This window comes from Taudactylus pleione, unplaced genomic scaffold (genome assembly GCF_031769625.1).
Source record: "Taudactylus pleione unplaced genomic scaffold, aTauple2 ptg000148l, whole genome shotgun sequence".
NCBI lineage: Eukaryota > Metazoa > Chordata > Amphibia > Anura > Myobatrachidae > Taudactylus > Taudactylus pleione.
The window spans coordinates 1,348,702-1,363,272 of NW_028284550.1; the positions used below are offsets into that span (position 1 = coordinate 1,348,702).

The 14,571-nt window shown below is 53.0% G+C and overlaps 1 protein-coding gene across 1 annotated transcript in view; it reads right to left on the reverse strand.

The window, feature by feature from the left end:
• The window catches only part of OTUD7B (OTU deubiquitinase 7B), a 64,607-nt gene that overhangs the window by 29,204 nt on the left and 20,832 nt on the right, over nucleotides 1-14,571 (reverse strand). Inside the window, exon 2 of the mRNA XM_088474168.1 lies at nucleotides 607-771. Within this exon, the coding sequence (XP_088330294.1) occupies nucleotides 607-771 (165 nt within the window). The remainder of the gene's footprint in view (nucleotides 1-606; nucleotides 772-14,571) is intronic.

The following is a 14,571-nucleotide window of genomic DNA, read 5'->3' on the forward strand; positions in this document are numbered from 1 at the left end:
AGCGGACAATGCAAACGCGCACTGCGGATCTCAATCGTGCAGGGGAGCCGGAACTCGCGCACAGCCGCCATGTAGAGAAAGCTGGGTGGTCATTCAACTTCAAGGGAAGTATCCAATTAGCGGCAATGGCGTTCCGTCCGTTTCTCCGACACCATTGCAGATTTTTCCTCGCGCCATAGCAGAGCACAGGAAAATCTGCAATGCTGTTTACCGTATTAGCGGTGCTGCATGTCGCCTCTAACCTAACCCCCCCCCCCCCCTCCCCCAGGAGACTAACACACAAGCCTTCAGGGCCGTCTAATGAGGTCTTTAGGATCCTTAATAAAGACCACATAAGTCTCCTTCCCTACCCGAACGCCAATGGGCAGATATATGATCAGAAATACTATACACCTATTTGTTTTACGTCTTATTCAATGTGTTATGGTTCCCAATTACTTGTACTTTCCTTGTTTTATTCAAAGTCCAAACAAAAGAAAGTTAATAAAAAAAATCAAAAAAAAAATCTGTTATTTACATATATAAACAAACACACATAACTAAAAGCACAATACCAACCGTACCAAATAAACACCAAAGCAATACCAAGGACGACAAAAAACGCACCTTGTGTGATGTCATCCTGCCGCTGCAGTGCCGGTCTCATAGGGTGAGCCGCTTCTGGGGGTTTGAAGTTCCGCGTGTCGTTGTAGGTATGCGCTAGCCCACCTGCATTCGCTTGGCGCAGCTTGTCGTAGTCATGGAGAGCTGGGTTAGCGTCCCATTTTTTACCTAGGCGACAAAAAATTTATTCGCCATTAGAACCTTGTTTTTTTTGTTGACAGCCACTGTAACAAGAGTTTAATAGCCCAAGACCAGCACGATAACAATCCCCAGCACATCGGCAGTAGAGGGTAAGTTAACTGATACGGCAGCATCTATAACGGTCATCCTCCAACTACACTAACAGGCTCCACTGGTGAACAAGTGCCAAACGGCTAGATGAGACCCCCCACACAGGACAGTGACCCCCTGGTACAGCTCTGAATGAAGTAAAACCGCTAGCCAAGTTTTCACTCCGTTTCAAAATAAAAAAAACTTTATTATATTTTCTTTAGCTGCAACAAGCTAAAATGGTACAGTCACTCGGCAACTGTTGTAGCGTTTTCCGGGCAGTCCTTTGCGATCAGCTGAAAGTGTCTCCGTTTGGCATCGATGAATTATACAATAGCTGTGAGATTAAACCTCATCTCTGTTTACAGAAATGTCACTCGCCTGATTTATATTTCCCCAAAACAAATTACATCCCGGGCTCATGTCAGAATGGCAGAAAATGTGTTCAGTCAACTGGAAGAGCTCGTCGCCAGCTGCTGTTACATACGGCGATTCCAAGCAGCCATTCCCTGCTATAGCATCAGCATATGCGTTCATTGGAGGAGACGTGACCGCCACACGCCGCCGAATACAGTCCTACTTAGATCACTGCAGGTCACTGCGCACTTAAGATTCCAGGGGGTATAATTACCTATAGCAACCAATTGGATCCTAGCTATGATCTTTTAGAAGGCGCTAGATAAATGTTAAGTAGAAACTGATTGGTTGCTATGGGCAACATCTCCACTTCTATAAATCTGCACTTTAGTAATTATACCCCAGGTCATCCTCTTTCCTGTCTGGGGTGTCGCTCTCTGCTCTGGTACTTCTAGCACACTCTGGTCTGTAGCTCAGCAGTCTGTTGCATTGGCTGAGTGTGCTAGAAGCACCAGAGCAGAGAGCGACACCCCAGACAGGAAAGAGGAACTAGCGTTCCAGCTAGGCTGTTTTAGCAGGGCGCCGCGCACTGCCCTCCTTCAGGAGGGCAAAAAGCTCCCTGCCCTCACAGCCTGTGGGTGCAGTCTTCACCCGCTGGTCGCAGTGTTCCGCGGGTGGAGAAATGTGCAGTGACCTGGTCACCGCCGGTGAATAATTCTCCCTGTCAGCAGCGCCTGGGGCCTGCCCGGCGTGTCCGTAAGTGCCGGGCAAGCCCCCAAGAGTGACGAAAAGTGTGATGTGTCTTATAGACACGCCCCCTTTTCAATGGCCATGCCCCCTTTTCAACGGCCACGCCCTTTTCGGGTGCGTGCCTTCTTTAACTCCGGCGCCCTGCCTGCCGCCGGAGCTTGAGTGAACACTGATGGGGGGCATCCAATAGACGATTTTATTCCTGTCCAACCTCTCAACGATTTTCCCTTGAAGTTTCCCCTGAAATATGATCTTTCACTCTGAACAATTTGCAAAAGATTTGCAAAAGATTTAACAATAAACTATGTTGTTTTAATCTGTGATTGAGAGCTTTCAGCTATAGTGGGCAGATAGTGGTTCATCGTTTGATCATTCAGTGTGAACGATGTGTAAACGATTTGTAAGCAATCAAGTGAAATTGACCTGCATGTTCAGTCGATGGAGGAGACGATCAAACGACCAGCGGGAGCGCGCATCGTACATCGTTAGAAACAATTACTGCACGATTTGCAAACGATGTTCAAACGATGTTTGAACGATTATCGAACTTTATCGTCTAGTGGATAGCCCCCTTGAGGAACTGGAAGAGTTGCAACAGGAGCAGGGTGCTAGAATGAACACTAGAACTGTATTTCAAAACACTGTATGAGATGAAGCTGGGTTTCCCATGCAGACTGTCACTATTCCCAGCGATGTACACTAACGTTCTCCTTTCTTTGCAGAGGATAAATGACAACAGAGAACATAAGCTTACACTAACTAAACAGCACAAAAATGAAAATACACAGCCGCACACATCTCAAGTTCTATCACACACAATCCAAAAACCATGGCTTGCTGCTAATCCACACCAAGGACACAAGGGGTGCGGGGGGTTTAGCCACAGAGCCTAAACTGTTCTCTGTTCAACGCCAAAGGTGATTTAACTCATACAGGGTCTCTGGAAAGGTCACAGCTGTGGTGTAAATTCCCAATACACCATTAGTGCTAGGGAACCCACAAATACAGTAGCCGTATTGCGGGCTCGGATGTCATCGGCTGGGATGTCTTCCTCGGGTCACCCGGGCAAAACGCCCGACTCCTTGCAGAGGACCTTTATTTAGTCCCCTCACCCCCGCAGAGTCACCGCTGGCCAAAAGGATGAGGTCACGGCCCAGAGCAACCAGCACATAACTGGAACAGCTGACCAGGGCCGACATCTAACTATTCCGCTATAAGGTGGAAGATGGAGAGTGGATACAAGGCCCATACACTTCTTATCACATAGACACAAGTGCGTCTCACGCTCTATGCTGGTGCTGTGGATATTCTATTGCACTGAGCAGCTATAGGCTGAGCACATCCTGCCAACGTTGCTGACATACAGACACCTCTGACGGGGAAAAACCCATTATTCCTGCAAGTGTGGCACGTGCATTTAAAAAAGTAAAAAAAAAGAAAAGAAAACACAATGTACAGAGGCAGGGACATAGTCAGCCCCCGTCTCAGGTCACTGTGTGCTATTTACTTGTATCTATGCTATGTACTATGACGCAGCTTTATAAATAAAGGATAATAAATCTCTCATTTTCAGGTGGCGGGCAGACGGGCATCACTGATGTGAAACCAGTAGGTGCGGACAACCTACTGCAATTGCACTAAAACGTGCCTTCGGCAATGGCCGGTGCCAGGGTGTAGCGAATGTGAAAGCAGCTACGCCATCGACTGTCTCCCCATCATTCAGCATAGAACGTAATGTCAGCTATTGTCATAGTTCGAGTTCCCAGAGGTTCTGTAGCACCAACGTCCCCTCTTAGGGAGGATTACTCTGTGCAATGAGACAGCTGGCAGACAATCTGCTATCTGCCGTCTATACAGACACAAACCCGTTATTTACGGCACATGCTGGTAATTAAATGAAGTATATGTGGTCTTCTAATGAACAATCCTTTTAACGTCTACAATCAACTCTCTCCATAAAACGTTTCCCAGCTCCCTAGCATTACTTGTCGGATGGCCAGAAAACGGCGCACTGTCGCAGCGGTAACAGGCAGTAATTACAGGGGAGATATAGGCCCAAAGAGAATTGCTCAGATGCAGGGAAAACATTTAGGGCGCAATTCATTTGGTTTTATCGCGCCCGATCTCCTGCCTACAGTAAAGGGAGATCGCGGGGCCGAAAATTCGATTGATGCCGATTTTTGCGCCGATTGTGCCCAAAGAGGTCAGGTTTAGCCGCGTAAAATGACTAAACCTAAAGTGCTGGGCGCGATTGCGAAAAGTGCCTTTGGGCGCCCAAACGGGTCACTTTTCGTCCATTTCAGCTCGCCACCACCGGGGGGGATTGCGAGCGGATATGCAGCTGTTGGCGAAAACAATTGAATTGCGCCCTTAATGTAAATCACACATGTATGATGTGTGTGTCAGTGACAGAGTAATGCTGGGCATACACTATACAATGATCTCTCAGATATCTGTCCAATCTGGCTGGCTGGAATGAAAACCTGGTAATGTATGGGAGCCAATGACAATCGATCATATATTCTTAAACACTGGAAAAGGGACACAAATAATTGTTCAAATTGGTTAAATTCTTGTGTTTTAACCAATTTGTCTGAACGACCATTTTTTTCTGTTTCCCAGTGTTAGTGAGTAAATGGACGACTGTCATTTGCTCCCATACATTACCAGGTTTTCATTCCAACCAGCCAGATTGGACAGATATCTGACAGATCATTGTATAGTGAATGCCCAGCATTAAGGCTGCATTCAGCGTGCGCATTAATGTGGCGGCAGCTGGCACATCTCAGCCACGCCCACTTTCGCAGTGATGTCACTGTTTGCAGAAGAGCTATCTTGACAACATGTCAATCTAGGTCTATTGTCACTTTAGTGGACAGCTTCACAGGCATTACCATATATCTTACACAGCGCTCACTGGGGTGTAAATTAGTGTACCCAGCATTGTAAACGCAACTACTGGGGTCATTAACATTTTCAAGAAACCGAAATGGAAGGAGAACAGCTCTATTATGGTCTCAGCATAACTGTGCCTAGTACAGAACAAAGCGCTTTGGTATTCCGCTCTGAAGGCTACGAGCGTACGATGGCACCCGCCTTGCCAGCTGTCAGATTTAGGCCCCTCCTATCTGTCATGACAAATGCAACAAGCCACACCCCCATACAGTTAGACCCCTCCCCTGGACACTATAATACGCTAGCAGAAGAGTTAGGGGAAGAGGTAAAACAGGTTTGCCCATATACACCTTTGCCAAATGGAGCCCAATAGCCCTGTGTGTCCCGCCGCCTGCGACTTTATACAAAGTATTCCCCTATTGTCACTGGTACACTGCAAGCAGCTTTGTATGCAGCTATGATACCAATAAGAAAGCAGAATTGTTACCCATGGCGTAGCTTCTAAGTCGTGCCAATCTGCGCCATTGTGAATGAGGACACATCTGTACCTCGCAACAAAAATAGGCCCCGCCCTGATCCATCCAAACCATTGCCGGACTCGCCCACTTTGAGATGAAACGCCGCCCCTTTTGAGGTCCATGAATGTGGGCCATCCTGTGAATCCCTTCACCCATGCCTCCCCTGTTGGGAGCAATAGGTACAGGGATTATGGGACAGCAGTGTTCTCCCCGGGCTGTTTTTTGCAGACGCACCGCCCAGCAGAAACAGCCTACGGCCCGGCACCCCCCATTGAGCCGTGCCCCCTGTGGCCCGGTCACCCTCAACGTGTCTTTGTTGACCCGGGACTTGCTGTGTCTGTACAGTGAGCGGCTGTACAGCGGGGGAGTGGCGCTAACACTGCATGTGTGACTCACACGTGCCTTTCACTGCCGCTCGCCTGTATGCGATTCCCGCCAGAAGCTCTGTTGCTCTCAGGGCCGGAGGCTGGATGGCCCCTAACTGCTGCTGCTCCTGGTTGCTGCTGAAAGGCTCTCCGGGCTCACCTCCTTATCTCCACTCCCTCTGTGCCTCCCCTCTCCTTCTCAATTGGCTGCCGATACTGCTCCTGGCTCCCGCGGGGTTGCAGATTACAGATGGTCGAAGTGCGGTCCCTGCTCCCCTTCCCTTCTCCTTACTTGACAGCTGTTGCTCCTGGCTCGGGCCGGAGTCCGGGTTGCCACTGTATGAAACTCCGGTCCCTGTTCCCAACCACATCTCCCTCTGGGCAGGATGCATGGCTGCCTATCCTTCCTAGCTCCTCACCTCACTGCTGCTGCTTCTGGCTCCCTCGGGGTGGCGGGCTATTGATGGTCATCCCCACTCCTTCTGTGACTTCCCTACACCACCGGATCCCTCTTTGTTACCCATAGACACCACCTTAGCAAACAGCCTGCCTAAACCTAACCGCCCCTTCCCCTAGCCTAACCCAAACCCTCCCAGGGGGCTGCCTAGTCCTAAGTCCCCACCGGGAGCCCCTAACCTTCCCTGGCTTACCTTTGATCGGGATGACGGGCGTCAGTAAAATGACAGGCGTCGGGGTTTCGACGCCTGTCATTAGACCCTTGCAGGGATCAGACAGACAGCATTTAGACCGTCGGCATCCCGACTGCAGACCCCTGGAACACACGTCTCCGCAGCTCTACTGACTGGTTACAGACGCATCTGGTGAGTAATACATCCAGGGTGCCCATGTGTGTGTGTGTGTGTGTGTTTTTACAGTGGGGGCTTATGGGGGATGCAGGGTATCGGGGCATTATAAGGTCAGGATTTAAAACATTTTATTATTGTGAAGGCCCCCACCCAGCTACTTCTTGATGACACCCGGCTGGAAAGGGTATCCGGGCATTATAAGGTCAGGATTTAAAACATTTTATTATTGTGAAGGCCCCCACCCAGCTACTTCTTGATGCCACCCGGCTGGAAATAGTTCCTGGAGAGGACACTGGCACAGGTAGCGACAATTAGGAACACCTATGTAGAAGTTAATTTTATAATTCTATACCTAAACCTATTATTATACATTTATCTTTTTAAAATTGATATTAGAATAACCCTCGGGGACAACCCATGGATTAGATGAGATTAGATGAGATTAGTAGGTCTTTAGATTGACACAAGCACCCACAGCAAGGAACCACAGCACAGAGTGTCTATTAATATACACTACGCATTGTTACTTTGCCTATAACTGAGGAGATGAATACTCCGGGCCGCTAGTCAGATGCTGACGGGGAAAAGCGAGCGTGTAAACACAGAAATGATGCGTGTCCTTATAATCCCAGAGGTTTCCTCTTCCTCACAACAAGCCCGAGTGTTTACACTGCAGCTTTCCATATTGCCGTCAGGCGCGGCCTGGACTGCTGCCACAAGGTCTCAGCCCTTTTAGGAACCCCATTTCCGCACCAGTTCATAGCCAGCAGGTTAGAAGTAGATACATGGAAAGATAGGCCAAGCAACGCAGTCTCCCCCCTCCCCTCCGGGACACCAGGGTAGACCTACCCACCTCAAGGGCTGCATAATAGTCACATTCATCCTACGGCCTCCATTAACATAGCATAACCTATTTATGCTCCAGCACAATTTTTGAACAGGCCGCAGCCTGGCCCGGCAGGGACTCTGAACAGGCCGCAGCCTGGCCCGGCAGGGACTCTGAACAGGCCGCAGCCTGGCCCGGCAGGGACTCTGAACAGGCCGCAGCCTGGCCCGGCAGGGACTCTGAACAGGCCGCAGCCTGGCCCGGCAGGGACTCTGAACAGGCCGCAGCCTGGCCCGGCAGGGACTCTGAACAGGCCGCAGCCTGGCCCGGCAGGGACTCTGAACAGGCCGCAGCCTGGCCCGGCAGGGACTCTGAACAGGCCGCAGCCTGGCCCGGCAGGGACTCTGAACAGGCCGCAGCCTGGCCCGGCAGGGACTCTGAACAGGCCGCAGCCTGGCCCGGCAGGGACTCTGAACAGGCCGCAGCCTGGCCCGGCAGGGACTCTGAACAGGCCGCAGCCTGGCCCGGCAGGGACTCTGAACAGGCCGCAGCCTGGCCCGGCAGGGACTCTGAACAGGCCGCAGCCTGGCCCGGCAGGGACTCTGAACAGGCCGCAGCCTGGCCCGGCAGGGACTCTGAACAGGCCGCAGCCTGGCCCGGCAGGGACTCTGAACAGGCCGCAGCCTGGCCCGGCAGGGACTCTGAACAGGCCGCAGCCTGGCCCGGCAGGGACTCTGAACAGGCCGCAGCCTGGCCCGGCAGGGACTCTGAACAGGCCGCAGCCTGGCCCGGCAGGGACTCTGAACAGGCCGCAGCCTGGCCCGGCAGGGACTCTGAACAGGCCGCAGCCTGGCCCGGCAGGGACTCTGAACAGGCCGCAGCCTGGCCCGGCAGGGACTCTGAACAGGCCGCAGCCTGGCCCGGCAGGGACTCTGAACAGGCCGCAGCCTGGCCCGGCAGGGACTCTGAACAGGCCGCAGCCTGGCCCGGCAGGGACTCTGAACAGGCCGCAGCCTGGCCCGGCAGGGACTCTGAACAGGCCGCAGCCTGGCCCGGCAGGGACTCTGAACAGGCCGCAGCCTGGCCCGGCAGGGACTCTGAACAGGCCGCAGCCTGGCCCGGCAGGGACTCTGAACAGGCCGCAGCCTGGCCCGGCAGGGACTCTGAACAGGCCGCAGCCTGGCCCGGCAGGGACTCTGAACAGGCCGCAGCCTGGCCCGGCAGGGACTCTGAACAGGCCGCAGCCTGGCCCGGCAGGGACTCTGAACAGGCCGCAGCCTGGCCCGGCAGGGACTCTGAACAGGCCGCAGCCTGGCCCGGCAGGGACTCTGAACAGGCCGCAGCCTGGCCCGGCAGGGACTCTGAACAGGCCGCAGCCTGGCCCGGCAGGGACTCTGAACAGGCCGCAGCCTGGCCCGGCAGGGACTCTGAACAGGCCGCAGCCTGGCCCGGCAGGGACTCTGAACAGGCCGCAGCCTGGCCCGGCAGGGACTCTGAACAGGCCGCAGCCTGGCCCGGCAGGGACTCTGAACAGGCCGCAGCCTGGCCCGGCAGGGACTCTGAACAGGCCGCAGCCTGGCCCGGCAGGGACTCTGAACAGGCCGCAGCCTGGCCCGGCAGGGACTCTGAACAGGCCGCAGCCTGGCCCGGCAGGGACTCTGAACAGGCCGCAGCCTGGCCCGGCAGGGACTCTGAACAGGCCGCAGCCTGGCCCGGCAGGGACTCTGAACAGGCCGCAGCCTGGCCCGGCAGGGACTCTGAACAGGCCGCAGCCTGGCCCGGCAGGGACTCTGAACAGGCCGCAGCCTGGCCCGGCAGGGACTCTGAACAGGCCGCAGCCTGGCCCGGCAGGGACTCTGAACAGGCCGCAGCCTGGCCCGGCAGGGACTCTGAACAGGCCGCAGCCTGGCCCGGCAGGGACTCTGAACAGGCCGCAGCCTGGCCCGGCAGGGACTCTGAACAGGCCGCAGCCTGGCCCGGCAGGGACTCTGAACAGGCCGCAGCCTGGCCCGGCAGGGACTCTGAACAGGCCGCAGCCTGGCCCGGCAGGGACTCTGAACAGGCCGCAGCCTGGCCCGGCAGGGACTCTGAACAGGCCGCAGCCTGGCCCGGCAGGGACTCTGAACAGGCCGCAGCCTGGCCCGGCAGGGACTCTGAACAGGCCGCAGCCTGGCCCGGCAGGGACTCTGAACAGGCCGCAGCCTGGCCCGGCAGGGACTCTGAACAGGCCGCAGCCTGGCCCGGCAGGGACTCTGAACAGGCCGCAGCCTGGCCCGGCAGGGACTCTGAACAGGCCGCAGCCTGGCCCGGCAGGGACTCTGAACAGGCCGCAGCCTGGCCCGGCAGGGACTCTGAACAGGCCGCAGCCTGGCCCGGCAGGGACTCTGAACAGGCCGCAGCCTGGCCCGGCAGGGACTCTGAACAGGCCGCAGCCTGGCCCGGCAGGGACTCTGAACAGGCCGCAGCCTGGCCCGGCAGGGACTCTGAACAGGCCGCAGCCTGGCCCGGCAGGGACTCTGAACAGGCCGCAGCCTGGCCCGGCAGGGACTCTGAACAGGCCGCAGCCTGGCCCGGCAGGGACTCTGAACAGGCCGCAGCCTGGCCCGGCAGGGACTCTGAACAGGCCGCAGCCTGGCCCGGCAGGGACTCTGAACAGGCCGCAGCCTGGCCCGGCAGGGACTCTGAACAGGCCGCAGCCTGGCCCGGCAGGGACTCTGAACAGGCCGCAGCCTGGCCCGGCAGGGACTCTGAACAGGCCGCAGCCTGGCCCGGCAGGGACTCTGAACAGGCCGCAGCCTGGCCCGGCAGGGACTCTGAACAGGCCGCAGCCTGGCCCGGCAGGGACTCTGAACAGGCCGCAGCCTGGCCCGGCAGGGACTCTGAACAGGCCGCAGCCTGGCCCGGCAGGGACTCTGAACAGGCCGCAGCCTGGCCCGGCAGGGACTCTGAACAGGCCGCAGCCTGGCCCGGCAGGGACTCTGAACAGGCCGCAGCCTGGCCCGGCAGGGACTCTGAACAGGCCGCAGCCTGGCCCGGCAGGGACTCTGAACAGGCCGCAGCCTGGCCCGGCAGGGACTCTGAACAGGCCGCAGCCTGGCCCGGCAGGGACTCTGAACAGGCCGCAGCCTGGCCCGGCAGGGACTCTGAACAGGCCGCAGCCTGGCCCGGCAGGGACTCTGAACAGGCCGCAGCCTGGCCCGGCAGGGACTCTGAACAGGCCGCAGCCTGGCCCGGCAGGGACTCTGAACAGGCCGCAGCCTGGCCCGGCAGGGACTCTGAACAGGCCGCAGCCGTGCCGGTTTCAGTGTTTCCGGGCTGCTGGTGTCTAAACTGATCTGCACACAAATATACTAGATCACAAGCTGTATCAGGAACCATAGCGGGGCTACAGCCCCAGAAAGCGCCCCTCTAGATAGGACACATCCACAAGGACAATGAATTTGTGTTTGGCAGGAGCCTTTACACAGCCATAGTAAAGTTGCACTTCCAGTTCGGCTTAACACATCCACGTTTCAGTGCTTAATCTGTGTGTACAAGTGTATAAAGAGTATTAAAAAACAATGTAGGTCAAAAGTAACAGTTCTCATCTTCAGGTAAACTTTCAAATTTCCCGTGCTCGCGGCCATCGTAACCGCAGACGGTATTTCACAGCACTATACAGATGAATGATGGATCCGATGGAGCTATATAAACATTGCTGGGAAAAATTCTCTCCTTCACTCTCTGTTGAAAAAAAAAATAAGGAGAGACTCTCTGAGATAACCAAACTCCTATCGGTCACTAGATGCACCGTACAATGCTCTGCTGTATGCACCGACCGAGGCAGATAGTGCTTAGTACATATCGTCAAAACCAACCCCGCACCCCCACCTTACTGTAACTATTAATAAAAACGCACCACTGACGGAAAGAATACAGATACACAGTAATATTAGCCTGGGGGTGAGGGGAGCGAGTGAATTGTTTGAGGAGAATCAGCTCCCATCTGAAGTAATAGAGACCCAATTCAAGTGCTTGTTTGACCAGACCCGGCCAAGCAAAGCAACGTAAATGTTACCGGTCAATGAAGGGTTCAGGCGCACAAGCGGACGCCACGTGAAAACACCTCAGACCATTATGGAACTACCATACACCTGCACGGTGCCTTGTTGACAAGTGGGTCCATGGCCTCGTGGGGGTCTGTGCCACACCCGAAACACTACCATCAGCACGTAACTGGAGCAGTGACTCAACGGACCGCGCCACAAGTTGCCGATCCTCCAGGGTCCAATTAACTACGTCACAAGCCCAGGTGAGGCGCTGTGTCCGGTGTTGTGGTGTTAACAGGGGCACTCTGGTGGGTCTTCTGCTCCCGTGGAAGCTACAGAAAGCTGCACTGTCCTGCTGGATGTGCGTCTGATGCCTCCTGCATTGAAGTAAAATTACAACGTATGCAGGTCTGGGTATTTCCAAGACGTCACAGTACACTCCACTGAGGTGCACCCTTTTTCATTTTGAGCATTTATATTTGTGGTACTTTGTTGTAATATAAATATATACATTTTATTTTTTAATAGGTAGTATCTTATGGTTTGCACCTAATAGCATTAGACACAGGGATTTTCTTTTCCGTAGAGTCTATTAAAGGAAGAATATGGACATGTTTGTGTTCCCTATCATGAGGATGTGCTGGCAGCCAGACTGAATTGGTGAGCACAACAGGTGGCTGATGCCTTCTGCCTCTGGCAACGTAATGCTATGAAAACAAAGCATTTCCCTAAACCCATTCCAAGAAAATCAATATTAGGATCACATGACCGCCGTGCGCTGCAGACGGGTGGGGAAGAGAGAGCAGGCTGCACAGAACATTACTCCCAGGGACACTATAGGGGGTCTCCTTTACAGGTGGGACTAAACCACCATAGAGAAGGTGCAAAAACCACTGTCTGCTATTGCACTGCAGCCTCACGCACCAACAGGCGACCTGTACGCAGCGAGGCTTATGTCGTACGTTGCACCTTAGGCTCCCTATATAGTAACTGTTTATATAGATCAAACAGGAGAAGTGCAATTGCCATTTCAAGTTGAACCTTCAATCGGGGAAAACTTTGACTTCTTTAAATATTGTGGGTAAAAATAGAAATGTGTCTGTTCCTGTGCCTGCAATTAGTCTCATCAGGTAGCACCTCCCATTATATATATTCAGGGTGTGCAGTCCAGGAACCTTTCCTATATACTCCATTTAATGTGCTTTATTGCACACCTGAGGGAAAGGAGATGCCCTCAGTCTGGATTAGCACCCCTACCTTATTGGTTTAAAAGCATGGAGTATGGTAATGTATATGCACACTGTATTAGGCACAATTCTAGGTAAGTCCTACAAGTTATATACTGTAGTGCAACTTTGGTTCATTTTTTGGGGCGTGGGTCCTCCTGGATTGCTTTGGTTGAGCTGTTTCAGGGCACCGCATTATAACACATTTTTCTTTTATAACACATTTTAACCCTTCACTGTGTGTCTAATATATATGTACTTCACTTTTTTATTTTCATTCTTTATATGCAGCAGTGGTTGCTCTTAACTATCTCTTTACACTGCACTTTTCTTACTATGGTGGTGCCCTGGGGCGGCTTAGCTGGGCCAGTTTGGGGGGTGTCCAGCTCTCTGGATTTGAACCCTAGTATGTTAGGGACCTACCCTAAAGAGGTTACCTGGATATGGTGGGTAGGCCCATAACCTTGGCCATGATTATGCTAAAAACCTCTATTGATTGCAACATTTTATTGCATTTATAGATCATCAGCAATTTGGAGTTGTGCACCTGAGATTTGTCTGTGCCTGCAATTAGTCTCATCAGGTAGCACCTCCCATTATATATATTCAGGGTGTGCAGTCCAGGAACCTTTCCTATATAGGGTAAAAAATAATTCAAGAAAATGACACGATTCACATAAGAAGAGCTGCAGAATCACTTGGGTAAGGAGAACATTAATGCGCTGCTAAGTACAATATACTTAGGGTTAAATAAGGTTAGTGGAGAACAAGATTAAGGCTCTTTAATAGGTCAGATTCGAGGACATCTAGATTTTACGTTAGAAGTACAAACCAGCCACAGGTAAAATGACAACTACCAAAGTCTACTGCGAGGGGTTACCATGATATAGCTCCATTTAAAAAGAATGAAAAATAAGTGTACAGAAACTTTGCCCTCGGTGAATATTTTAAAACTCCTCCCCGTGGCCTGGGGCGCGCAGAAATATTACACGACCAAAACGCAGCACAAGAGACAAAGTACGGACGAGGCAGGCGTGCGCAAACCGTCCACTATCAGCTTATCTGGAGCCATTTACACAACAGGATCATCAAAGAAGCTCATTCACTACCAGCCGTAATGCTAGAAAGTGTCCCTGCATAATGTACTCTGCCAGTGCAAAGTGCAGGACACCCCCAGTTTATTGGCTCGCACACATTGGGGTAAAGAGCACTAGCTACGGAACACATTGCATTCTCCTTATATCATTGTAGCCACGATAAAGCGACTTTTACAGACAGATTGCACAGGAGAGTACGGAAACACACAGACGCAGAATTATGGGGGTTACATTAAGGAGCTTACTACCCAAATACAGCCAGACAATATCAGGACAGGACCAGTATTCTATACGGTGCCAGGACAGTACGGATTCCAGGGCAGGTGGGGTCGTTGCCCATAGCAAGCAAACACGCAGTAAGATTCTACCTATCATTTTACAGCATGCAACAGATGAATGGTAGCTGGAATATGATTGGTTGCTATTCACTTCTCATTTTTACAAGCTTTGATAACCCCCCCCCCACACCCCCTTCTTGACTTGGCTCTGATCCAGCCGGAAGGTTGGCTGGTGTGACGTGTTCGCCTCGGAGATGCGTGACCACGCCTCCGAGAAACTTGGCCGCACCCACCTCTAATGCGCGGAGGCAACTTGCCCCGCTTCACCAACAAGAGGGGTTGGGAGGTATGATATTTGCCGTTTCACTTCACTGGGAACTAGTGACAACATTGAGGCATGAAGCACTAAGTGCCTCAGTGACTTCACTATTTCCGAGTGAAATTTATAAGCTGCAATTCCGCGAACATTGGTCATAAAATGGCTTTCTTTACTGGAACGTATGTTAGATTGGTAGTTAGTGGTCAGTAGGGAGGTGACCAGCCTTACCTTCA